Source organism: Talpa occidentalis, unplaced genomic scaffold (assembly GCF_014898055.3).
Source record: "Talpa occidentalis isolate TD23 unplaced genomic scaffold, MPIMG_talOcc4v2.1 talOcc4.8, whole genome shotgun sequence".
In the NCBI taxonomy this organism is placed as follows: Eukaryota; Metazoa; Chordata; class Mammalia; order Eulipotyphla; family Talpidae; genus Talpa; species Talpa occidentalis.
In genome coordinates, this window is record NW_023605194.1 from 70,217,055 (window position 1) to 70,243,075 (window position 26,021).

A 26,021-nucleotide genomic window follows, 5' to 3' on the forward strand; every position below is an offset into this window, starting at 1 on the left:
TTAGGCCTCAGGCTGAGACTAATATATCAATTTCTCCTATCATGCTGAGGATTAAAAGGCCACTTTTTTTCTGTTTTAAGATTTAAAACTCCTTTGAATCTGTCTCTTGTGCTCATGACATTTTAGCACAGAAAAAAATCCCAACACTTGAGAATTCTAATCTTTTGAAAATGTAGCAGTTTTTAAGACAACCTAACAGCATGACACTTGGCTTACATGGAACTGCTTTTAAACTACAATCCCCGTCCACACTCCGTTTATATCATGGAAAAGAGAAACTGAGCTGCTTCACTAGGCAAATTCAATTTTAGGTGCGGTAAGCTTGCCAGGGTCTCAAGTATCAGAGCCTGCACACTGAGTTATGTGTGGACAGGCAGGAGAACATCACCTCTGAGCCACGTCATTCAGCACTGACATGTGACCCAGCCAAGGAAGTCAGAAAGGGTCACCCAAGTAATGAGAGCCACTGATTGGAGGTCTGAATATGGGTTACGAACAGCAGCCGAGTATCTTACTGTATGTCTTTTAAGAGGAGTGTCCCTCAACCTTTACCCCTGAAACAAAAAGGCCTTTGTACTAGAGAAGACCCCCCAAACATACTATGTGGCGATTAAGCATAATCACACGGAATTACATGTATGGGTAATATGACAATTACTTTAAATGATTAGATGACTAAAAAAGAATAATCAGTACTCAAGTATTTTTTGCACAATTCCTTGTTAAGCTTTTTGATATGTCTGAAATTTACATTTTTTAAGAAAAAAGAAACAAAAAGACAGACTTTGGTAGGATTAAGATTCTCAGCTATGTCGGGAGTGAAAGCAGCACAAGACCAAAATTGAAACCCGAAAGACAAAAGACAGAGGCACACACTGTTGGCACACACTGTTGAAGTTTGAAGTTGAAGCTGAAAGGCTCTTACAGACAGGAGCTAGGCAAAAACTCTTATCACATGACAGGGACTCAAGTGTACACTTTATAAGCAAATTTACATTTAAAAATACAGCTGACAGAAGGAAACGTCCTTCAGAGAGAGAAGACAAGTCCAACACAAGAGAACTAGAAAGAACAATTCTACCTTGTGACCATCTAGGATATTGTCATGAAAAACCTTTAACAAAGTAGTTGTTGCGTTTCTGCAACTCTAGGTCTACAGAAAAAAGAAATCACTTTTTAGTATTTCCCCCAGAATTGAACAAAATTAAGTTGAAGATTTATACTTTGTACCACACAGGTACTATCCCAGTACTCAGATTAACAGTTAAGGATGTGACTTTTAGGATGACGTGATTTTTCCAGAGAAGACCTGATGATACTACCTGGCACCTGGTCTACCAGGGTTAGACATTTATGACTCAAAAATACAAAATGGATGGATTCCAATCAGTCAGTTCACCAATGTCAAGGCCACTTGTGTGACTGCAGGGCGATCTAGAAGACACTAACTTCTAGCCCTAGAAGAATAATTCCTCAGTGATCTTTGTTTTCCACCTGCACAGACATTTCTGTAATGGATTGTTCCTGTAAGAGTTGTTTCTCCCGATCAGTAAGTGCTACTTGTGTAATATTTCAACTTTCTCCACTGGACTTCAAAAGGCCAGGATTAATTTTTCTGGCATAGTCATTTTAGAATCACTGTTTTTAAAAAGGAAAAACCATGAATCTGTGTAAAAGAAATGGGAAATCTGTAAAGGTTTTGAAAAACCATGTAAAAAAACTGATAAAGCGGCCACACCTTTGTAACAGCCTGAAAGACCAACAACTTACAGGAAAGTAGAAAACACAATCACACAAATGCTGTGAGTGGCACCTGTGCCGGGCTCTGAGGGCGACAGGCACAGAACCTGTGGGTCAGAACACTGTGTTCTGCAGGGGGCTTTGGAAATACGGGACAGGAGACAGCACAGCCTATTTTTCCCCAGGAAACAGGACAAAGTAACTAAGGCCTCTGAGCTCTGAATTTCCTGACAACCTGCGAAGCTGAGAGGACATGGACTGCCCATTTCCGGGATGCGCTGGCCATACAAGTGTCATTGATTCTGTAGCCATCAGCGTGAGCTTTTGGTTATACAAAGAGGCAAGAAGCAACTTTTGCTGACCCTTTGACGTAGAAAATTCATGATATGTGATGACACGAAGCTTGTCTCATTTTGCACAGAAGTGTCTGCAAGGACACGTCAGCCTCACTCTGTGGGGCTGGCAACTTACCTTCCAGATGTAGGCAGCTTCATCACTTGAGCCACTGACTAGAAACTGGTCATCTGGGCTAAGGCTGGATTTGACATAAAAGGTGGAATTCTGATGTCCATTGAAGACAGCCACTGCCAGAGGAAAAAAATCAAATTACTCGGTTCTTGTCAAATTACAGAAGACTGAAGCAGATGGTCAAGCTGCATTCACCAAATAAAAGGGAACTGGACACATGAAGGAAACCCCAGCAAGAGGCTTTAGATTTGACCCAATCTCATGATCTCAGCCAGAGACTTTGTATGAAGCTGGCGACAGAGAAGCATGTGATGAAACACATTCTTACAGGGTAAGAACAGAGCCCACACCCAGTCCTTGAGCGAGGCCTTCACCATCCCAACCCCAGGAGAGGGCGCTTCCCTCGTATAACACATCAGCTTTTCTTCCTTTCAGAGTTTAAATCTAGATAAATTTCCTATCTTACTCCTTTCTGATTAGACAGCACAGCACACCAAACAAAGTATAGATAAAGTTCAGGGAAAGGAGTTAAGACTTAGGGATCGATTCTCAGGGATGTGGGAATCTCTTCAATCTAGCACTGAAGAAGGACTGAACAGCAGCAGCCGCTTGCAGGGCAGGGAGCCGGCTGACATCAAGCTACTCTGGCTCAGGTCTGGTGTTCACTCTCACTATCCACAGCAAAAGGACAGTGGTCCAATTTGCCACAGTGCACCATGCTACAGGCCTTTCCATCCCAAGGGACCCAAACCCGAGGCCTCTGGCATCAAAACGCCACTGGGAAAGGAGGAAAATCTCAGCCACTGGGGAAACGTAAGGATACATTTGTTAGGAAAAACTGCACTCTCATCTTCTGGCAGAGGGAAAGAAGAACTATTAAGGGACTCAAAAGTTTTCCGTCAGTGCTCACAAAGCTTTCCCTCCCTTCTTCTAGAATAAAATTGGAAAAAACCACTAAAAAGTTATAGCTTTTCAAGAAAATGCATACCTAGCAAGTATTCTTCACATCACTTACTATGAAAGTAAAGCAGGACATAAATTAGACACAAATTATAGACCTACTATGCTAGATAATTCCCCAAGAGACATAGGCCCCTTCATTCTGAATATAGCTCCAGGACTCTAATTGCTCATCTTTCTCAACTTCAAACTATGAATGAAAAAGAAACGCCCAAATTTCCCATGAAATGTGCAACTACTTACTGCCCCCTGCTGGTGAAAAGCAGAGTGGTACAAAGTCATTAGTGCCTCTCAAACCATGTGATAAATCTTTCCGAAGCCAGTGCTGGCTCTACTTAGCTACATTTCGCCTTTCTTTGTCTTTTAAAGTGCTTCAGAGTCCTCTTTATTCAGTTAACTGTGAATTGAAAGTAGGGGAGACCCCACTATGGAGGTCAGGACCTTTGGGAAGTTTTGAAAAACAAAAGTATCTTCTCTCACACACACATTTGCCATTCAACGTAAGGGACATTCCACCCCCCCACCTCCCCAACTAATCAAATAACTAGGCGTGACTGATGGTGATGGCCCCTTCAGTGGCTCACTGCAACGACAGAGAAAGCTCTCTTACACACATGGGACTAGAACTAGGATTAGGCTTTTATCCTTTGGAGAAAGATTTTGAAAGGTCTGTGCTACATGATTAAACTGGAGCTGTTCAAGTTGCAATTCTATTCAGAAAAATAGGAAAATAAACTTAAAACCACTTCCCTTTTCTAAATATTCTTGCTCTTAGATGACAAACCTCGCCCAGGGTATGGAGAACGCCAATTCTGGTATGGAGAACGCCAATTCTGGGGCTGCTACAGAAACCACGGCCCTAATAATGGCTTGGAGGTGGCCTGTGGAGACTTTTGGAAGAGCCCATTGAGTTCTGGACTCTTTTGAGATCCCCTGCTCATCAGAAATCTTACTTTTGGGAAAACTGGATTGTTCCAGGGATGGGTTATAGAATCCAGCCAGTTTCTAAAACCCGAGGAAGAACTAAGCTACTAACACAGCTTAAGTAAATGTTAATGTTCTTAAAAATAATGTAACCCAAATAACCTGTCAGCGCATACATGGAAACTTAAAAACTCTGCCACCTAATTTTAACCAACATCCCAAACAGGACAGAAGCGAAGCAGAACAGCCTTCTCTAGCCCATAAACATCGAGAGCCAAAGGGGCATGATCTCCGGAAAGACCACAAATGAAAGCAGTGATGATATGAAGTGTGACTGTTTATCTATGGCAGATGAAAGAAAGCACACCTGTGAAACGGTCACTGGGACTAAGCAAAGACCCCACAGTCTCCATATTGTCCTAACATGCTGGGTTTAGGGAAAGAACACATGAAATTGTCATATCACACAGGTTCCTGGCAGGAGGTGGGTGCCGTGGTCTTACCCGGCGAAGTCTTCAGGCCAGTCATGTTGAACATGTAGATGTTGTCATCTGTGCAGTTGGCAAACAAAGTAGAGCCCGTGGAGTCCAAAACCAGACTTGAGTACCCTGGGGAAAGCCAAGCTTGTAAGTGTCCTGCTAACAGTGAGCGGACAGACCTGAGTGTGAAAATGTAGGCACCAGATCATTCCCCAAGGAGAATCAGTGGAGTTCTTTCCCCCAAATATGCACAAGCCAATAACGTTCTTCTGAGATTTTACCTTTCAAACTTCAGAAAGATGCAACTACATATTATGAGTTTTCCAAGTCTTTGTTGAGTTAGCCTGATATTTTCTTTTAATACCTCTTGTAGTTACTTTACAATATATCCCCTCCCTGCCAAGTCCTACAGTCTCCACAAAGGCTTACCTACCTAGTTTTCGAGTGCTGCTACCTGGGTACAGGAAGAACTTGGTTGCTATGGGTTCCTGCCGGTAAGCAGTGTAATTCTTACGTAAATCCCATATTTTGATTACCCTAGAAAACAAGGTAAAGAAATAGTTACTTTGCAGCCTCTCATCTGCAACAAGCTTCAACTCCAACTACACTGACTGGGACTGACTTTTAATCTGACGCCTCTGGCACATGCACCAGGTACGGTGAGGACTGAACTGTCTCGTGCTGCTATCTCCAGCGTTAGGCTCATGATTCTAGCAGAAAGGAAACAGATGTGATCTGACCCAGGGATGGGTTACTGCCTTGAGTTTACTCCAAGGGAGCGGAAAAGGAAGCTGAAGGTGGGGTGCTGATAGTCATCGTTTCATTGTTTTTGCTTCCTAAGCCTTTAACACACTGCATGTAACTGCTGACATCACAAGTAACAAGCTCTGCTTCTATGGCTCTGGCTCTCTATATAATTTCCTAGATAATCTACTCTAAACAAGTTTTCCTGTGAAACAAAGAAAAATATTTTTTTCATTTCATCTACTGGGATAATAACCTTAATCCTCTGTAGGCAACTTAAAAACATGAGCTTGCTATGAAAGGACAGACTTTTTGGTAACAAGTAGGGCAAGCTTTCACACCATGCACACACACAACTAGTCATCTTTAGATAATACTTCATTGGTGCCTAAGAATTTGGTCCACAGTAGAGTTTTAGTGTTCAGAAGACAGTGTGGAAATGCTAGTTTAAACAATCATCTTTTTATATTCAAATTTTTGAGAGAGTGATATTCTGGGAGATACAGCGGGCAGATAAGGGATCTAGGAGGGTGAGAAAAGAAAGATCCCCTATCCCCAATTCTAACAAAGCCACCAGACAAGCACCACGCACTGATTTGGAAGCCACAATTTCAGACCAGGAGAATCGCGGACAGCAGGCACATGAAAGTCACCAGCCCTTACTATTAAGCCAATTATTCTCAGAAATGCCAATTACATGCTTAGAATCCAATTGCTTCTTTTAGGATATTACAAAGCCTCATATAAAAATTAATGGAAACGTCACCCTCACAGTAAGAATCACTAAGTTTTATTGCACAGCACAGCGTTTCCCTCACAGTGGCAGCAGCCAACACTGCTCCCATATACCAGATGATGTGCTGCGTGTGACATGTGGATCAGCTCATTTGGGCCAGAGCACTAACTAGATATTTCCAGTGTGATCTGTAGTTCTTTTCCACTGGGGTACTAACCATGTTGCAAGTGAAAGGCACATGTGTTCTATTGTAATAGGACTAGGAGACTTCTCTCTGTAACAACTCATGAAAGAAATGGCATCAAAAGAAGCAAAAAATACTCTTACCCATCCACAGCTCCTGCTGAGACTAACGTATTCTCATCTTGAAAGAGGACCACGGTCACACTCTGTTGGAAATCCTAACAGCATGAGGAGGAAAAAGAGAAGAAGGAAATCGTACTTTGGGTTTCACAATCTTAACCATCAAGAGACCAAGGTGCTAAAACACTGGCTCCCCCCCAACACTAAGTCAGACTACACCCTTTCTCTCCAATAATCTGAATCAGGGATGTGTGCTGAGCAGGAAATATTTTTAACAAGGGAATGACCAAAATATCATTAAGTAATAGTAAAGAGTGTTACCACTGTGACAAGCACTCTAGAGACAAATTGGTAATTAAAAGTGTTTAACAGTCTCGGCTTCCAGCTTGCCTTGGAATTACCCCAATAATAAACTTGGCGTCCGAAGGAGATCTTGCCCATGCCTGTTTTATCTGTGAGTGTCACCGACTTACATTACCACATGGGAATGTATAATGAATTATGGATGAAAGACGAGGTTACAAGTTCTGAAAAACTTACTTCTGAAAAACTCAATGGAGTTCTACCTCCTAATTGCTGTGAAAAAGTTTTCTTGGCTCAGAATTTGATAAAATGTGTGAAAGCTTACTCATTTTAACTTCATCTGGCCTCTAAAGACCACGCACCAACTCTGTAGGTCCCTTTCAGGCCTATGTCCTGTTCATGACATGCAATTTTAAATCCTCATGCTTAGCAACCACACTTCTCCAAACAATCTGGATTCTGCAGCTCAGAGGATGATGTTTAAATGCTCTTTGCAGGTGACTGGTGTAACAAGAGCATGAGACACACTACCAGAACCACTGAGGAAACATTAAGAAATAAACCATCGATAACAAAAGGAACTGAGAGTCCCATTCATCTACAGCTCCTATTTCATATGCAAAGTCCCCTAGAATGAGACGCTACCTACCCTAAGATCTGCACGCACGGACGCTGCTATAATATAAACCCTTACCACAGAAGGAGCGAGTCCTTTTGAGTTCTGTTTCTTCTTAGGTTTTGAAGGGGTTTGCTTGTCTAAGGTATTGTGAGCACCACTGATTTGATTCACTTGTCTATAAAATCCATCTGAAAGAGATTTCAAGGAAACTGATTTAGTTCTTACAACTGCACTGCCATACGGACTGTAACATTTGTACATAGACCTCAAAATTAATTATAGTCCTTATTACATTAGCGAACGAGAAGCCAGCAGGCGACTGCACTGTTCTGTAATAAATGATAATGCATGAAAAGGGAGCACATGCCTGTTATAGCACTTTTACCTATAACTGCCCAAACTCGAAACAACCAACACGTGCTTCCATAGGAAAGTAGTGAGACTGTGGTACATCCAGGCAGCGGAAAGTCATTCAGGAATATGAGCTACCAAGCCACAAAGGCTTGGAATAAACCTGACTGTGGATCACTAAGTGAGAGACAGGCTGATCTAAAAAGGCAATGGGCTATGATTCCAAGTACAGGTCATTCTGGGAAAGGCAGAAGCAAGGAGACAGGGAAAGGCTCAGTGGTGGCCAGGGCTGGGAGGAGGGAGGGACGAATGGGCAGAGAGCAGAGAACCTGCTCTGCGTGATAGTCTACTGGTGGGTACACATCACCGCATTTGTCACAACAGAATGTGGGCGCCAAGTAGGAACGCCAGTGCAGGCTACAGACAAATGCTGGCCGATAATGATGTGTCAATGGAGGCTCATCAAATGTAACAAATATCACTATCATGGGATGTTGATAACCGGGGATGCTGTGTGGGGATGGGAGGTGTATGAGAACTTTCTGTATTTTCTCAACAATTTTTGCTATGAATCTAAAGCTGCTCTAAAAAAGTGTATTAAAAAGCCAACAAGCAGGGAGATGATCACTGCTTTCTGCTTAACTGCATTGTAAGCATATTTACATATAATACAATTCAGTTCTTTAAAGCCCAAAAACCCAAGTATTAATAACTTCATTCCATTAAGAACTATTCACAGGGTAATACTTGGCAATAATCACTAATTGTGAGAAGAACTGGGAGGAGGAGCAGAAAAGGACTTGCGAACAGGTGCCCTCTGGTGGTAATCAGATGAAATCTCTAACCCTTTCATTCAAATTATGAGATCCTCTCCACATTTGTCAAAAATAAAGTTAAAATGGAAATAGACTACCTTTTTTGTTGCACCTGGTGTCCCAGACCATAATGTTGCCATCTCTTCCACCTGTGCAGAAGACAGCTATGGGGAAAGTTTATCAAAAAGTTAATAAAACCAGCCAATGACACATTTCAATTTAAGTTGTCCAAAATACGTTATATGCTAGATACTAAAGTTGGCACTAGAGATTAAAAATGAAAAACTACATGCATCAGCAACAAGCAAGAGAAAATAAATCTGTGAAGGAGAAGGACTACAAAGAGCTCAAGGTGATTATGTTGAGCGAAAGTCTGGTACATTTCGTTGTGCAAATTTTCTTAAAACATACTACATCAAGTTATAGGAAGAATGGGATAAACAGAAATAGCCAAAATATACTGAGTGCTTATTCAGCATGACCCTACGCTAACTATCCCAAGCGCTTTACATGAATCACCTCAATTCTTGTTCTTCATCCTGTCAGGGAGATACGATTCCCACCTCAGAGATGAGGAAAGTAAGGCACAGAAAGGATGAGCTGCATGTAAAGCCAGTCCTGGCACTCTGGCTTCGGGGCCCACACCTCTAAGCTGTGTGGTCTCAGTAAGGATATTGGGCCAGGCACAAACTTGAGACAGGGGTTGCTCTGGGATGTGAAAAGAACACTGGATTGAGACAGGAACACTGGGGACACTAGCTGACACTCTGGACCAAACAGAAACCCCACCCACTGGACGGCTTTATAGAGAATTAACAAAAGCAGGTAATTTGGGGATGGAGTCAACTCCTTATTTGGGGTACATTGCTGGTTTTGTGGTTTTACCCAAGGGCAGCCACACTGTATCAACACCAGGCAACTAAAATGCCAACAGGAAAACCCTGTCGCCTTTTAAGTCAGAGCAACTAGGAAGAGGAGAGACCAGGCAGTGAGAGGTGCCAGGGTGAGGGAGGATCCTAATTCTGTTTAAACTTCATGCAACTCTTTGGCCTGAACCGTGTGTGCAAGGGAAAACTGAAGGCAGCCTGTAGCTAAAGCATAAATGAAAGACTGCATCAGGACTGAACGCTGCCCTCCTGCAGTCTGAGTCTGAGCTAAAAAACAAACACCAACTCTTTTCAGAGCAATATAAGAATAGAATCCAGAGTTCAACCCACCACTCCTGAAGCTCAGGGTATAATCCTTGGTGATCTGGCCTTCAAAGAGCCAGGAAAGTGAGTCATTCTTACAGAAAAAGAAATTGACAGAGGTTGACTTTGACAAGACCAAGATGTTTGGTTTTTATCAAGGAAGGGCTTAAAGAAGATGTAACTATGTTAAGTAGAGAAATAGATATTCATAAACTGCAAAAAAACCTCAGCAGAGAGAGAAGCATGATTTCTGAAATGAAAAAATCTACTGGGCAGGCTTTAAACGTAGAATGGAGAGAACAGAGAAAATTCAGTGAACCCGAAGGCAGATCAACAGAAGTCATTTAACCTGAAGAAAGGGAAAATAAGCCTGCACGTTACGCTACATGTTTACATGAAGGCACAGAACAGGCACATCCAGAGACAGAGTAGTGCAGAGGTCATGCACAGCTGGGAGCAGGCAGAAAGCGCTGCTAACAGGTTCTGGTTTCTTTCGGGCTGAAAAAAATGTTCCAAAAGTAGACTGTAGTGAAGGTTGCGTAACTCTGCAAGTGCATTTAAATATACTCTGACAAATGGGTGGATTTTATGGTATGTTGTTAATATCACAAATATTAAGAAAATTGGAAAAAATAACCACCAAAGTCTCTGGAGTCCCAGAGAGAGGGGAGAAAACATTGGGTAGAAAAAATATTTCAAGAAATAACGGCAGAAAAAAACCCAGAGTCAGTGGAACACATTTGTGAATTTACAAATTCTAGAAGTCTGCAGGCCTCACAGGAGAAATGAGCTAGGAGCCAGCCTTCACTGCATCACAATCCGACTGTGGAAACCAGACAACCCTAAAGGCAGTCAGGAGGCTGGCATTACGGGGGTGATGGTGGGGGTGTGAATGCCAGAGCTCTCGACAGAAACCAGGGCAGACAGTGAACAACATGTCCAAATACTGAAAGAAAAAATCAACAAACCCAGAATTTTATATTCAACAAAAAGAGCCCTGAAGAATGAGGATAAAATACACCTTGAGGGAAAACAAAGGGGGTCTCTGACCATACCGTGCACTGCAGGAGAAGCGATGGAGTCCTGCCCTGAGGAGAAACGTGGTCAAAGGGCAGGGCAAGAGGCTGCTGCAGGGGAACCTGAGCTCAGAAGCGCTCTCGGGCGGTGAAAGCAGGAAAGAGAAATCTTGTTCCATACAAGTGGAGCGAAGAACACATCGAAATTGGGATAAAACAGTCCCGGGAGAGGGCACAGACCAAAAGGACAAGACAAGCAACCATCAATCCTGGGCTAGGCTAGCATCAAGCTAGCAAGGAAGTGCAGACACAGAGTAGCTGGGAAGGAGGAAGCGGAAAGACGGAGACCTGAAAGGGACAGAATCACAGCTTCGGGGAAGAAATGCATTTTTATCTCAAATATTGTCAAATACTGCACAACTACAAGAAAGGCCTGAGAAGTTTCACTGCTTTTAACAATTAGATAGTGAATGACCTTGGCAAGAGAGACTTCAGGAAGGGTCGGGAGTAGACACCAGAAGAAGCAAATCTAGTCAGCTGTGACCCACCTCAAGCAACCAAGGAGAGACATGAGGAGTGACAGGTGAAGGAGAACACAAGGTCAGGATGTTGGGGGTAGGCCACAGATATGCTGGGGTGACGGGGAAAGAGCTGACAGAGAGCAGAGCTAGGGACATAAATGATGGAGGAGGTCAGGGTGGGGGATCAAGGTTTCTCAACCTTTAGAAACATGGCATATGGGAATTCCTGGAGGACCTTTAAAGATCACACCTGGTCCAATTCCCAGACATGCACGTTTAACTAATAATTTAAAAACCTCCCCAGGGGCCTAGTATACAGCCAGGCCGAGAGCCCATGCTTGGGGGAAGGTCTATCCTTACAATGAAGAAAGGAGAGAAAGTGTAGGAGCAAATATAGGCAGATTTGTAGGAGGGGCTGAAATATATTCATACTCATTTTTGGTGATCCTAGAAGTTCTCCTTATGTGAGTCAATTTTCCTTGCTTCCAGGCAGCCATGCAGGGCAGGCAGACTCCCTGTTACTGGTATGTGTACCAGGCCTATGAAGGCTGAGAAATTTAGATCAACATTTCCATGGCACTTACATGTGTAATACACCATTCTGCCATGTATTTACATACACGTCTCACCTCAATTTTACATTTCTAGTATTTCTGTGAGTTTAAGAGGACAGGCATTAATCTCAGTAACTTAGGAAATGAAGGTCCAGGTGGTTAAAATGACTTTGCGAGAGTTCAGTGGCCTGAAACACAGTATAAAGCACAGGGCCTCTAGGGAAGGCTGCAGCCCACACAGGGTGCAACAAAAGCCAACTGCCCTAGCATCTAACTCGGCACCTTCCCACAAACAGATACTTAATGTTTGGAAAAAGGAATCAAAAGATATGATCTTCCCTTTTCTAATGCCCTGTAAGTAAATTTACCTTTAGTTATTTGTGATCTTCAATTGTTTATAAACTCAGGGTCAACTCTTGCACAAATACAACTGCAACAGAGGCATTATTGGAGTTATGCAGAGACAGAAAGCATGCCACACAGTTCCTCTTTATGGCTCCATTCTCAACAGCTATCACAGCAGATTGAAACTGACATTTTTGATATCAAACCAGCACAGCAACTATATTGAACATTGCCAAGTGGTCAGTTGAATAAATGAAAATATTCCCTTTTAAAGCAGATGAAAAAGGAAACCACATTGTTTGTCACTATTATTCAAGAGTAAAGTCACCTTAATTCAATCATTTCTTTGTGATGAATGTTAGTCTGCTTGTAAAAAAAAAAAATTAGTGAGAAACAAATGGAAGAGAAAAGGAACAACAACAACAAAAAAAAAAAAACAGAAAAGAGCTCATCCAGACACCCCTAAATTTCCCTTAGCTGCTACTACACTGTTGTGTAGTCTCTGTCTTCAACTTCTCCTCCTCTGTGGAATAGTGAAATACAGGAATATCGACAGTGAGTATAAATAAGAGTTGAAAATAGATCTATCTGGCAAGTTTCCAGAAGAGGAGATGCAAACCCACCTTTCTCAAACTTAGAAAAGGCAACCGACTTCAGGCTGCACTGGTGTCCTTTGCACGTGCCTACCAGCTCACCAGCTTTCACATCCCAGAACTTGGCTGTCTGATCACCCGCTGCAGTAACCTTTCAAAAATCAGATATCACAATTTAATAGAGCAATTCTGTACCAGTATCTGCCCAGGTCCCAACACAATACAAGTTTACTTACAAGTTTAAATTCCCCAGGGACCCAGGCCAGATCGAAAACAGCATTCCAGTGCGCCATCCATTCTAAACAAAGCAAATGGTGATGTCAAAGTCCAGACTGGTCTATGGCAGCCGCAGAACAGCAGCATATAACAGCCTCCGAATGCCTTGCAGTGAAGAGAGCAGAGTCCACCACCCTGACCCATAGGCCAAGAGAATCTGTGGACTCACAGACACCACACGCTCCCCATGACCACAAGGGGACCCACCATCTGAGAACAAATGCCTTTCCTGAGCCGACTATTCTCTAAAAGGGAATCTTTCTGAAACATTCTCCAGTTGAAACATCTTCAGGATGCTTGCTAAATGGGGTCTCCAACAGTCGGCCACGCAGCCCTCTATGTATGTGGAGGACTTTTCTCTCAGGCCCCATATATTTTACTCAGCCCACTGGAGCATTCCCTCTTTCCTATATGGCCTCTGCCTTCCTATCCTAAGCCTCCTGAGTGCACCACTCCCTACCTCGACCACCGGACCCAAACTCCCTTGGGGTAGAGGCCACAGTTCAACTCGAGCAGCCTGGCCTTCATGAAGTTTCCCCGTCAACCTTATGACATGAGTTTCTCTGATGCTTACAGTGTATTCTTCACTGCTATATCCTCTGCATCTTTTACTTCAGTTATTTCGACAATTTTCAGTTCCAAATTACCAGCTTAAGAGCAGAACTTTGGCTGATCTACAGGACACGCTTGGTTGATACAAACATTACAGTGATGCTCCCCCAAACCACGTAAGTGTTAAAGATTTAACATTTTAAAAATGATTTTTAATCCTAAAATGTCTTTTGCATAACTTTTAGTAAAGGCATTGGCATAGCTAAGTGACTGATGGCCTGGCCCCTCAGTGAAGCTCATCACAAGGGAATGTAATTGGGGATGTCCTCAAATAATAATCGACTTGAAGTTCTTTTAACTAAAAATATGCTGAATCACAGCTTACCTTTGACACATTTCTTTTTAGTGGTGTTTGACCCAGTGTCATACAATCTCACGAAGCCTTCTTCATTGGCGACTGCTAGTATGTGCTCCATGTTAGGAGCTGAGTAAGAAATAAAAATGAGATGTATAAACCGTGAAACAGACATTTCAGAGCTGAGTATAAAGCCATGTAATCCATAAGTAGAGAGTAACTGGAAGCGACAAGATAACCACAAAGCATGTATTTGAAAGAAAGGAAGATGATTCTATCCAAGTGGCACCAGCTATGGCAGGGAGGTAATCTGAATGAAAGATAGCTTAAAATTTGTCTAATTTGTCACTTAGAGCCACCAAAGTTCCTTCCTGATACTGTTACTTACTTCCAGAAAGAGTGGTTCTGCTCACAGCAAATACAGGCCCACGGTCCTGGCCCCCGGTGGGCTCAGTCTGTTAGGTTTAACTTGTCTTCACAGTGTTCTACCTTTCCTCTTTTAAACTATAAACAGCGGGGAGGAGTGCTTCTACTTCTGCTCCTATATTCCCCGATGCATTCCAGAAATACTTGATCAGATCCTTCTGGGCAAAACAGTTTTCCTGACAGCTGATCCTTCTCCTTGCCAGTCAGGACAAGAAAATGGTACTGTGACAGTCACATTCTTTAGCGGAATTGCGTACTTCTGCTGGAGATTTAAGAAAAGTCTATTTCATAAACCAGGAGAAAACAGCTGTTAGAAAAGCTGTATGATTTATCTAACTTACTGTTTCTTGAAAGGGAGACTCCCTAGTGTATTTTAGATCACCTAAGTCTCGCCAGGTTGCAATTCTCTTACCAGAAGAAAAGGTGCATCCAAAGGGCGGAACTGGGACCCCCGTTTCTCCATAGGAAGTGTGTTCATCATTGCAGTCGCACTGGTAGCCCGCAAGAAGGGACTGCAGAGGGTACTGGGAAGACCACCCTGAAAAAAGACACATTCTCAGAGATCCCCAAGTTCTTTCAGTACTTCCGACAAACGCACAGAAAAGCTCTACACGGTCCTCTAGAATACAGTTTCTTATGAGTTCTCAGAAGAAGAACGCGCACCCCCAACTTCTGGTGTGGTAGTTCTGGGCTTACTATCTTAAATGGAGACTTGTGCCAAATACTTCAAGAAATAAGCGGCCTTTGTATGTTAAAAAAGATTTCTCCACCCAAGAGACAACCACAAAAGCACTGCCACTACAATAACCACCTTTTCAATTGTTTTCAATTTCTAAATCAACATTCCTACAGATCTCTAGTTCCGAGCTGCATCAGACATAATTCAGTGGTCAAAGAGTTAAAGGAATCGATGTGCATCAAGGTGCAGCTCCAGTCACTGACATACAAACAAATAATTTCACTCCTCCTTCCTTTGCAGCGCTGAAATGCTAGGATTTGAAAGTGTTAATAGCAGTAAGTCATAGTATCTTAAAGTCTACTAGAGCAATCTTACAGCAGTGCAAAAACTGTATGTATGAAAAGTCATGTACTCATTGCAGAGCACAATCACTTTGGGCAGCAAATACTAGTATGGGGTGGGGTGGGGGGCTTGAGAAGAGGGGAAATAAACATAAGCTTGAGAGATGAATTGATGCTCACTGAATGTCCAAGACAAGAAGAGATCCAGGGAGGAAGAAACGTTCATTCTATTTGAGTCAGACCTAAACTTTATTGTTCCAAACAGTAAACTGTCTTCAAAGATTTGTTTTATCACTGATATGTGGGTTAACACATTTTAAATATGGAAATGAAACATTTATTATTCCCGAGAACCACTTAAAAAAAAATTTGTTTATTTATGCATCTAAAAACTGGGGTGTAAACCAGAGGTGTGGGGGTGGGGTGAGAGGCTTTACCAGAGAGTGGGGAGCAGAACAGGCAGATCTACTGAAACACACTGCTAAGGGGAGCAGTGGGTAAGACAGGAGAGATCTGCTGAGCCATGTGGGGTTGCTCCCTGGCCAGCCTGGGGATCGAACTCGTGCTGCAGTGTCTGGCAACAGCTTGACAGCACTGTGCTTTTTTTCAAGCAAAAGGAACAAGGAATTTACAATCTACTGAGCACTGTCAAAACACTTGGGAAACTCACATTTTGAAGGGGGGAGGCAGTACTGGCAATTCCCATTTTTCACCAAAAATATTTGGAGAAGACATCTTAGGCTAAAATAAATTTAGAAAAATGTAGTTTGGGATGGGCATGGAGATAACCTGAAGGAATCAGTAAAAAAGAAATTGCATTCAGCTTTAGTAATCATTCCTGGGAGGCCATGACCTCAAGGTCAGATATCTTTGTGAACAAATAATTAAAGAATACCAAAAGAACTCACTAGTTTTGTTGTAGCAGACTATTCACAAACATTCACCTAAAGAATAAATTTCATGAAAAGCCTCTTTTCTAAGTGTACATAAATGTACACTGTGTTTGGGATCCAAAGAAAAATCTTGACTGGCAACACCCACATTCAAAAACACCAAATCACCAACAATTTAGGTGGGACTGAAGCTGATATGCTCTGGAAACCAAATTTTTTACAATTAAACAGTGATACCCTCAACATCGCCTCACTGCCTACAAACTAATACCCAAATGCCAACAAAAGGCACAGTTAATGGGCCTAGTACCGAGTCCCTCACTACCCCGTGTTTACGCGCCCCTCTTCATGAACCAGTCTCAAATGGCTTCCAGATCCTTATATCTGGACCTGTAATGCTTTTCCACACAACACTCTTTTGGAGAGGTCCTTCCTTTCCTCAGTGTACACCTTAAGCCCAGCTAACATGCAGACTTTTCAAGGAGTGTATGAGGACATGAGCTTTCAGATTTAATTTTCGGACACGAGATTTTCATATGTGTACATGTCTAAAATGATCAGAGACGTTGAGGCCTTCCTTTTCCTCTCTACCTTCATTAGTGCCTCTTGGCTACTTTTCAAAAGTCATGTGCATACTAAATCTTATACTTTGCGTTGACCCAAGGTATTAAAACAACTGGAAAATTCCTTTAGTAAAAGCATCATAATCACCTAAATCCATCTTTTTTGAAAGACATACTTAACAACAAAATTTTGCTTTTGCTTAATGACTATCAAAATCAGTAATCTATATTGTTCTGGTCAATTTTGTACTATTAGTAATCGTAAGGGTAATTTAACCAAAAAAAACTTTAACATTTAGTCTTACGATTACAACAAACATCAATTTAAACTTTTTTTTACATAGAGGAATATGACAAGATACTGGATAAAATAACATTTCAGAATATGACAAGATAATGGATAAAATAACTTTTTGAGCTTAAAGTCAAGTTATGTAAGGATAAACTGCCAGAGAAATGAAGTGGAAATAAATTCAAGGGGTAAAGCAACCGTGTAGACCACCTAGCATCTGAATGTGTTCGTATTTTACAGAAATGAATGTGATTATGAAATTACTGTAGTGATTATGTTCTATTAGCTACAACTTAAAATTGACGTAGCATTTCAATTTCAAAATGTCAATATTCACATATGGTCTAAAATATCTGTTTAAGGTTATGATAAAAACTTTTAGCTACCAATTTAAAGATACACAGATGAGTAATCAGATTTCCATTTTAGGGAGTTCACTGGCAACAAAGTGGACAATAGACAGGAGAGCGAAACTGGGGAGATTTGTTACAGGCCAGACAAGAAGGCATTAGGGCCTTACCCGGGGAAAGGGTAAGCACCAACCAGACAGAGTAGGGCAGCTAGATCAGTGGCGACCAAGGGGAGGGGCACATTCAAGGAATTTTAAGGGAACCTTCTGAATGTGTACCTTGAGGAAGATGGAGGACTCAGGTTTCTGGCTGTCAAAAGCGCATTTGAAACAATGGGGATACTACTTAAAACAGGTCAATATAGTAGGTATGGGGAAAGTCTGGTTCTGAGCATTTGAGTTTAGGATGCCTGGGGGACTGAGACTCTGGGTGAAAACACTCCTTCAGGTTTTATAGTAATAAATCTGAAGTACCGAGAACAGAGGGTTGTAGGTGGTGGAAGGAGACCTACTTAGGTTTAGGATCATCCATGCGCGGAAGGGGAGTAGAAGATCAGAGGAGCCAAGAATATAACGTCAAGGGTGGGGGGAGGGGAAGAGAGCTGATTCTATAAATTTTAGTGCATAATATATAAAAATGAGGGAATTTCGATGCCTAACACATAATATTAATGAATGAAAAAATTACTAGACACATGGGTTGGAGCTTCAGCAGAAAATCTGCCATAAAAGCAAATTTGCTTTGGGGGGGGCACACCCATAGGAAGGAGGGGAGCAGGAATTAAAACTGAGGCAGTAGAACTCCAAAGACAGGGCTGTCAACCATTATCCTGTGCACTCACGACACAGGATACAGCAGCTCCTCAAATCTTAGGAGACCGAAAGAGAGGCATTTCGACTATAACTAAAAAGATTAATTAAGAGGAAGGAGGAAAGGACGGCATAACAGTTTAGACGGGTGGCAGGAAGTATTAGAACTCCTTCGCATTCTCCTCAAGACCCATTTTCCTAGACCAATGCTTTAAATATAAAAAGTTCCCTTCTCAAATTCTTTTCCTTTTGTTCTCCACATGGCCTCATGACGGGAAAAAGACCTAATCCACGTTCAAGTGAATGAGATTTCATTTCTACCAAGCTCAGACACAAAAAGTTCCCTGCTCAAATTCTTTTCTTTTTGTTCTCCACATGGCTTCGGGGGGAAGAAGACCATTTTTGATGAATGAGATCTCATTTCCACCCAAGTTGGTCTGGGCGGTAACCCCCTTATCAGAAACTTATCAAAAAGTAAAGTTTCAACGTGCTGACATCCCCCCTACGTTCAAAATTCTCACTTCCAATATTTGAGCCTCAGAAACCTCAGGAACCGGGGAGAAGTTGGCTTTCTACGCACGGAGACAGTAAACCTCTAACCTACACCGCTAAACCGAAAAATACGACCGTGTGCCCCCGTGAAAAAATAGGCTCGGGCTCTCTGGGGGTACTGTAAATGCCGATCCGCCCGACTTTGAGCGCCGAGAAGTCCCGGGGAGCCCCCTCCTTCGATCCGCGAAGCGCGGCCGACTCGGGGGGAGAAGGATCTGGGCATTTTCGCTGCTCGATCTCCAGGATTTCTAGGAACATGTCGCCATCAGGGGGAACTTTTTTTCTCGGGCCATGCTGGAAGCAGATGTTTTGTCTCCTCCGCCCGCCGCGTTCCTGAGGCGCGGGTGGGCGGATTCCCGGGGCTCGTCGCGAACGGCGAGCCCCCACGAGCGGATCGGCCCCGACGCGGCGTGGACGGGCCCCCCGCGGGCGAGGCCGCCCCACCGCCCCGCAGGCCCGTCCAACGCCCGCCCCGCCCCGCTGCGCGGCGAGGGCGCCCAGGACGAGCGCGGCCCGAGGCCGGGAGAGGGCGCCGGCCAGGCCTCGGGCCGCGGGGGCGCGCGGCGGGGCGGCGGCTTCGGCCGAGGAGGGGCCGCGGCTGAAGGCCGCTACTCACCGCGCCTCGGGGCGCCCAGCCGGGGCTGGCGGAGCAGCGAGTGGAAGAGCATCTGCGCGGAGGGCGGGCGCCACGGAGGGAAGAGCATCGACGGACGCGGTCTGCCGAACGCACGGCTCGCGCCCTCAGAACGCGGCGGGCGGCCGCCTCCAACTCCCGCCACCGTAAGCCCCGGCCACCAAACTCCCCGCCAAACTGACGTCACGCGCGCCAATTGGCGGGCGCCGGCGCGTCGGGCGCCGCGGAGGCACGTTGCCCCGCCGGCCCCGCCTCCTTGCCGCCTCGCCGCGGGCCTCCGGCCGCCTCGAGCGCTCAGAGCGCCTGCGCTGTGGGCTGCCCGGGCGCCGGCGGGCGGGGGAGCCGGCCAGGGCGCATGCGCAGCGCGGCGGTGGCCGCGCGGAGCCGAGGGCGGGGACCAGGCGGTGGCGGAAGATGGCGGTGAGGGGCCGCGTGGGCCCGCTTTCTGATTAGGGGGAATCGAGTCGCCGACGCTCCCAATCATGGCGTCAAACTCGACCAAATCGTTTCTCGCCGATGCCGGCTATGGCGAGCAGGAGCTGGATGCCAACTCCGCCTTGATGGAGTTAGACAAAGGTGAGGGCACGAGCGGGCTCGCGGGCGCGACGCGGCGGACGGGAGGGGCCTGGCGAGGCCGGCGCATGCGCGTGGCGCGGGGGTGGGGACGCGGGGCCGCAGGGGCGGGAGGGGGCGGAAGGGGGCTGAGGGGGCGGAAGGGGGCTGGGCGGGCGGCGTCGGCCGGTTGCGTTTTGGGCGGCGCCATCGGCCTGCTGGTCGCCAGCCTGTGGCCTTGAGTCGGTGAAAGCGTTTTCTAGCGCGGAGTCCTGGTGGCCGGAGTGCGGCGTCAGCTGTCCACGCCGACGTGACCGCGAGCACGGGGTTCCTGCGACCCTGGCACCCCCGAAGCGAACAAATTCCGCGCCTCCCACGTCCTTGCGGCCCGGGCCGCTTGTGTAGCCAGGGGAGTGTTGGCCGCCCACCGAGTGCAGTCCAGGCCTCCCGTTAGGGCCGTCGATTAGGCAGGTGGCCGCCGGCCTGTTTTCTGGCCTGCACAGTGGGCACAGCCCCAGGCAACTGGCAGGATGGGCATAAATGCTAACCCATTTGTGGTGTGAGAGAGCAGTCTTAATCTGCCCGAGACACAGGTCATCCTTCCTCAGGTGCCGAAACCCGGCAGCAGGGATTTTCACTGTCTGGGGCAAACTCTTGGTCACCGCTACTCCATCAGTTACACTTGGCCAGTGTATCGTGGATTACGGAAATAGCCGCTAGAACGGGCTTTTAAGTGTGCAGCCATTTCATCCTTTACCTGCTAAGGTATTTCCCTATTTGAGCCACAGCAGGGGTTAGAAGGCTAAGTTCCAAATGACTTTTAGTTCGGAAACTTCCAGACCAGAGTTTCTCAGAGTGCACGCCCAAGACTCACTCCTGGTAGCTGGGCCACTTGTCCCTGCAGTCCCTGGAGGCTCTAACCAGACCTGGACGAGGCTTTGGGACTGTGTTGATTACAACCCCCAGCCCGCATTTATGCCACATTGCAGGGGGCACTGTCAGGATGCCCTGCTCATAAACATCCCTGCAGGGCCAGGTTTTCAAAACTTGTTCCTGAATAGGCAGGTTGAGCTACCACGAGCAAGTCCCCGCCGACTTGTCAACATCTATGCAAGTGGCTGCTTTTTCATTCATGACTCTCAGTCCCCCCATCTCAGTTGTCTCCACCTCGTATTGGTCAGATCAATGCCATGGTAGTCCACCATTTTATTTTTAAGCACGTACTGTGTTAACAGTTGATTTTTTCCTGGTCGCCAAGGGTGGCTGTCATTTTACTGTGTAAATAGTTTTGTCATATACCTTTTTTATTGAGTACCATGGGAATATTTAGTGGTTTTGCCCTTGTGGCCACGCATCGTGAACCTTCCTTCCCTTTTTATGCTTTTCCCAGGGCTGCGATCTGGAAAACTGGGTGAGCAGTGCGAGGCGGTGGTTCGCTTTCCCAGGCTCTTCCAGAAATACCCATTTCCTATTCTCATCAACTCTGCATTCCTGAAGTTAGCCGATGTTTTCAGAGTTGGGTAAGTCTTTTAAAAGCCGCAGTTTCCTGAAGCCCTTTGTTCATGTTTCTTTGTTTTACATTTTGCTCTTTATTCTTCTTGCCTGTGGTACTTCCACACGGTGGTTCCCGTGTTACTCTCCGTACATGGCAGCATGCAGCACTCTCTGGTGTGTGGTTCATTTAATGATGTTTTGAGCAAAAATGAGTATAAACTAGAGAGTACTTAGCTCTTCAGGGTACAGGAGAAAGCAATGAAGACAACCTTAATATATTACCTCAGGTTTTGGAAGTATCTGTGGCTTTGTATAGACTGTTTGGAGAAGTTGCTGATTTCATTTAGTTAATTTTATGACGTGAAATTCTGTGTTACCGTAATATGCCTGCAGCATGGAAGCACGAAGTAAAAACCTTTCTTTTTTCCTCCCTACCAGTTCCCGTCCCTCTCTCACCATTCTGCGGGCTCTATGTGCTCATCCACCCCGCAATGAGACTTGAAGGAGAAAAGTGTAGAACTGGCTTGGGAGGAGAGGAACTGACCCCTGGCATAGCTAAAGCATGATGGAGAGGATGTAGCTCAGCTCCCAGGCTTCTCCTTGTCACTGCTCTGGCACAGGCGCTGCTCTCCGCTTGTTTCGTGCCCGCCGGAAGCACTGGCTTCAGCTCTTCTAGCGAAGAGACAAGATTGGCGAACCTCGGCTTGTTGCTGAGATGTGCTGGCACTTGCTTTGCTTTGATTCCTGATTAAGACTTTGCTGAGTTGTCTCATACTTGTCTCTGCTTTTTCATAGAAACAACTTCCTGAGGCTCTGTGTTCTTAAAGTTACTCAACAAAGTGAGAAACATTTGGAGAAGATTCTGAATGTGGATGAATTTGTGAAGAGAATTTTCTCTGTGATCCACAGCAATGACCCTGTGGCACGAGCCATTACCCTGCGGTAGGTTGCGCTGTGGAATATTCTGCACATGTGCCTTCCCCCTCCCCCCACAAGGGCTGTGTATGTACTTTTTCCATTTTGAATATTGAGATTTTGTTTTTGTTTGTTCAACTGAGGCTCATTGCTGAACTATGACAGCCCTCCAAATCTGTAACTGCTTTCCACTTAGTATCCGTGATGCTGTTTTGGTTATAAATTACCCCCTAACTTTTTGTAGGGAGGCCCTATCCTCAAGTGAGGCAGCACTGGTAGAGGTTAGCCCCACCATACTTTGAACTTGCACTTCTTGACCTTTGTCTTACTGTTTCAGGTCAGGTTTCTGTATTCTGCCTCAGGTTATGTGCTCCTGTTTGTATATGTGATGATTTACATTCCAAATCTTTGGAAAAGACCCCATGCAACCACTGTAGTTCCTTCAGCCTTTTATTTTTTTTGGCATTGAAAATAATCTTTATTTTGTTAAAGTTTCATTGTTTACATCCTCCATCCAAAGTGGAAAGATCTTGTCTTTGTAGCTTCACTTTGTGTGGAGCTGTATGTGTCATCTTTGGGTTTTCAAATTCATTTTCCTAAATTATAGGGCTCATTTCTGATGTTCCTGCCAAGACTGTTCTCTTTAGCCATGGAGTCTAAGATGTCATTTTTTCCCTGAGGTTTCCATGTTTTTATACCAGGCTCAGTTCTTCCCTCGTCTTGAGAATTTAGTGCTTCTGTGATTCCTCTGTCTTTTGAGTGATTAAATTGTGAGCAGAGTATAATATTTTATAGCCTACTGATGTTCTCTTTGAAAATTTACATTTAATAGAACAGAATTTATGACATTCTTACCCATTGAGTCAGTAAGTTATAGCACTTGTTTTTCTATTAGACATTTTTAAAAGTTAGTAAATGTATGTGTGCAGATGATCACAGTTTCATTTTTGAAAAAGGTGAAAAATTGTATGGAAATAGTTAATATGTGAACTACAGTATGATATTTAAAGAATGCATTTTCTGTGACCTAGAGATGCTGAGTTTAAAGAAAGTGGTCATTGATACTCATTTTATAAATTTCTCGCTTAGACAGCTCTGTAAGAATATATAGTGTGAATAGTGGTCATGGGTTAAGAATCACAAGGTACTTTTTCATGTACTCTTATAATGTTAGAATTGTTTTCTACAACATAGGTTATTCTGATTGGGAGACAGCAGTAAATATCCCAGTCATTTTGCCTGCTCCCCACTTTCCCAAGTCACGGCAGTTAAGTTTTGCCTTCTTTCTTCCTGTAAGAACTGTTGCTTTCGAAAAACCTAGAGATTTTCTGGGGGAAAATGCTTTATAAAAAATAAAATTAGATTGAAATTGGAATTCTCAGCGGTAGCACTTGATGTACAAAGTAATAAAGGAAATCTAAGCTAAGAATTTTATATCCAGCCCAGTCGCCATTTAAAGTAGTGTGGTGAAGAGATGCTTAGACACACAGGGCTGTAGGAGTTGGCCCCGATAGGGGGCTGCATCGAAGCAGCTGGAAGTGCATACTAAGTAGGAAGAGAAAAAGGCTGGAGTAGGAGATGACTGAATCGCTTTATAAAGTTTGTAATTTGTAAAGTGTATCAAAAGTAAAAGTGTATTTTTAACAACCCCAAACTAATAGTCTGAACAGTGTCAGCTCAGTATGAGAGTATTAGACTCCCTTGATAATACATTTTGAGTAGCCTTAGAGGTTTTTCCACAATTTCATAATTTCTTGTGTTATTAATAAAAATGACTTAAAACAAAATACAATTTTGCTTTAAATTTACCATGTTAAACATTGTATTATAAAGTCTATAAAATACAATCTTTAAGAACTTATAGAGAAAACTTAAAATGTGTGTTAAGCAAATGACAAACATAATTTACTATTTTAATTAAGAAAAATTATGTCTTGTTAACAAACCTTTTTTATTTTACTTTTAAAAAAAGATTTATTTATTTGTTTGTTTGTTTATTTATTTATTTATACGAGCACTGGGTACAGTCAGAAGCGAGGGAGGGTGAGAGAATTCACCAGAGCCAGAGAGGGGAACAGAACAGGCAGATTGACAAAATACACTGCAGAGGGGAGCAGTAGGCGCAGCAGGAGAGGTCTGCGCGCCATGTGGGACCCTCACCGGCAGCCGGGGATTGAACAGGTGCTGCAGAGGCTGCGGCCAGCCCAGAGCTCAACGGCTGTGCCACCAGGGGAGACCCAACAAACCTTTTTAAATGACATGTTTGACTTAGAACTAAAGTTATTAAATGTAGATTAAAATTGTTTCCAACATTTTATCAAAAAATTGTAACAGTTGAACAAAGTTGAAAGTACATTGCAGTGAACACTTGAATTATCTACCACTGGATTCTACTGCTGCTCTCTTAATAAACTTGGTTTATCACATATTTGTTCATCTGTCTATACGTTTGTCCCTCTATTTTTAATGTATTTCATAATAAATTGAAGATAGTATATTTCCTATTTATTTCAGCGTGTGTATCAATTAGAGTTAAGTTTGTTTACGGTGTTGTGTATTTCATTTTACGCAATATGCAAATGTTATATACAATATGAAACTGTGAAATTCCAATTGAAATACACAGTGAAGTAAGTGAAGTGAAACACGAAAATGTTAAGTTGCTTTTTCTAAGTATTGACAAATGGCTCAAGTAGCCCCAACCCCAATATAGAGAAAGAACTTAGCCATCACTACAGAAAGTTCCTTCAGTCGCCTAGTCACTTCTCTCATCTACCTCCCCAAAGGCCTCCACTGTTCTCATAGCCAACTTCTGGAACTTCACAAAAGTGGAATCATACAGATTTAAAGTATTTAATTACACTTTTATATAAGGCTTCTTTCACTCAGTATTTCTGAAATGAGTCCATGTTTTCTGTCAGTAATTCAGTCTTTCTGATTGCTGTAATAAATAATGGTGCTACAAACAATCTTGTGCAAGACTTTTTGTGAATATGCTTTCCTTTCTTGCAAATAAATACCTCAAATTCAGTAAAATTACTGACTCATAGGATGGGTGTATATACATTTAACTGTATGACAAATGCCAGCCCTTAAATGGATTCACCATTTATATTCCTACCAACTGCATGTGAGTTCTGGTGGCTTCACACCTTTGCCAAGGGTCTTAGTCATTTTAAATGGGTTCACAGTGGTTTCCATAGACATTTCCTTGAAGTTGAGCACTTTTTAATGTGCTTTGGGGCCATTCATATGCCTTGTAAGAAGGGTTTCTCCAAGTGTTTTGCCCATTTCCTTTTGTTAGATGGTTAAGATTTTCTTTTTTCTTTTAAAGATTTTATTTATGCATGCATGCAAGAACTGGGGCACAGGCCAGAGGTGCAGGGGGTGAGAGGACTCATCAGAGACAGAGTGGGGAACAGAACAGGTAGATCTACTGAAATACACTGCTGAGGGGAGCAGTGGGCGAGTCGGGAGAGGTCTGCTGCGCCATGTGGGTAGCTCCCTGGCCGGCTGGGGATCGAACTGATGCTGCAGAGACTGTGGATAGCTTCAAAGTGCTGTGTTTAACTCTTTGCGCCACCAGGGAGGCCCGATTGTTTAGATTTTCTTAAATGCTATTTGTCTTTTTTACAGAGTTGTAGGAGTTCTCTATGTATTTTGCATGCCTTCCTTTG

The 26,021-nt window shown here is 43.8% G+C and overlaps 2 protein-coding genes across 3 annotated transcripts in view; one reads left to right on the forward strand and one right to left on the reverse strand.

Moving 5' to 3' along the window:
- The window catches only part of DTL (denticleless E3 ubiquitin protein ligase homolog), a 30,376-nt gene extending 10,868 nt beyond the window's left edge, over nucleotides 1–19,508 (reverse strand). The window contains exons 1-11 of one of the 2 annotated variants that reach the window (XM_037495631.2): nucleotides 19,366–19,508; nucleotides 14,683–14,808; nucleotides 13,875–13,973; nucleotides 12,898–12,959; nucleotides 12,692–12,812; nucleotides 8,541–8,606; nucleotides 7,352–7,464; nucleotides 6,379–6,452; nucleotides 5,005–5,108; nucleotides 4,596–4,700; nucleotides 2,212–2,324 (exon numbers count right to left, since the gene is read on the reverse strand). In XM_037495631.2, coding sequence (XP_037351528.1) covers nucleotides 2,212–2,324; nucleotides 4,596–4,700; nucleotides 5,005–5,108; nucleotides 6,379–6,452; nucleotides 7,352–7,464; nucleotides 8,541–8,606; nucleotides 12,692–12,812; nucleotides 12,898–12,959; nucleotides 13,875–13,973; nucleotides 14,683–14,808; nucleotides 19,366–19,453 — 1,071 coding nt within the window. In that variant the 5' untranslated portion in view covers nucleotides 19,454–19,508. Of the gene's footprint in view, nucleotides 1–2,211; nucleotides 2,325–4,595; nucleotides 4,701–5,004; nucleotides 5,109–6,378; nucleotides 6,453–7,351; nucleotides 7,465–8,540; nucleotides 8,607–12,691; nucleotides 12,813–12,897; nucleotides 12,960–13,874; nucleotides 13,974–14,682; nucleotides 14,809–15,960; nucleotides 16,030–19,365 lie in introns of those variants that run through there. The other variant, XM_054690002.1, reaches the window with a different exon arrangement.
- A 265-nt stretch (nucleotides 19,509–19,773) lies between these two features.
- INTS7 (integrator complex subunit 7) overlaps nucleotides 19,774–26,021 on the forward strand; it is a 43,790-nt gene continuing 37,542 nt past the window's right edge. Inside the window, exons 1-3 of the mRNA XM_037497571.2 lie at nucleotides 19,774–19,959; nucleotides 21,326–21,455; nucleotides 22,225–22,371. Of these exons, the coding sequence (XP_037353468.1) occupies nucleotides 19,866–19,959; nucleotides 21,326–21,455; nucleotides 22,225–22,371 (371 nt within the window). The 5' untranslated portion in view covers nucleotides 19,774–19,865. The remainder of the gene's footprint in view (nucleotides 19,960–21,325; nucleotides 21,456–22,224; nucleotides 22,372–26,021) is intronic.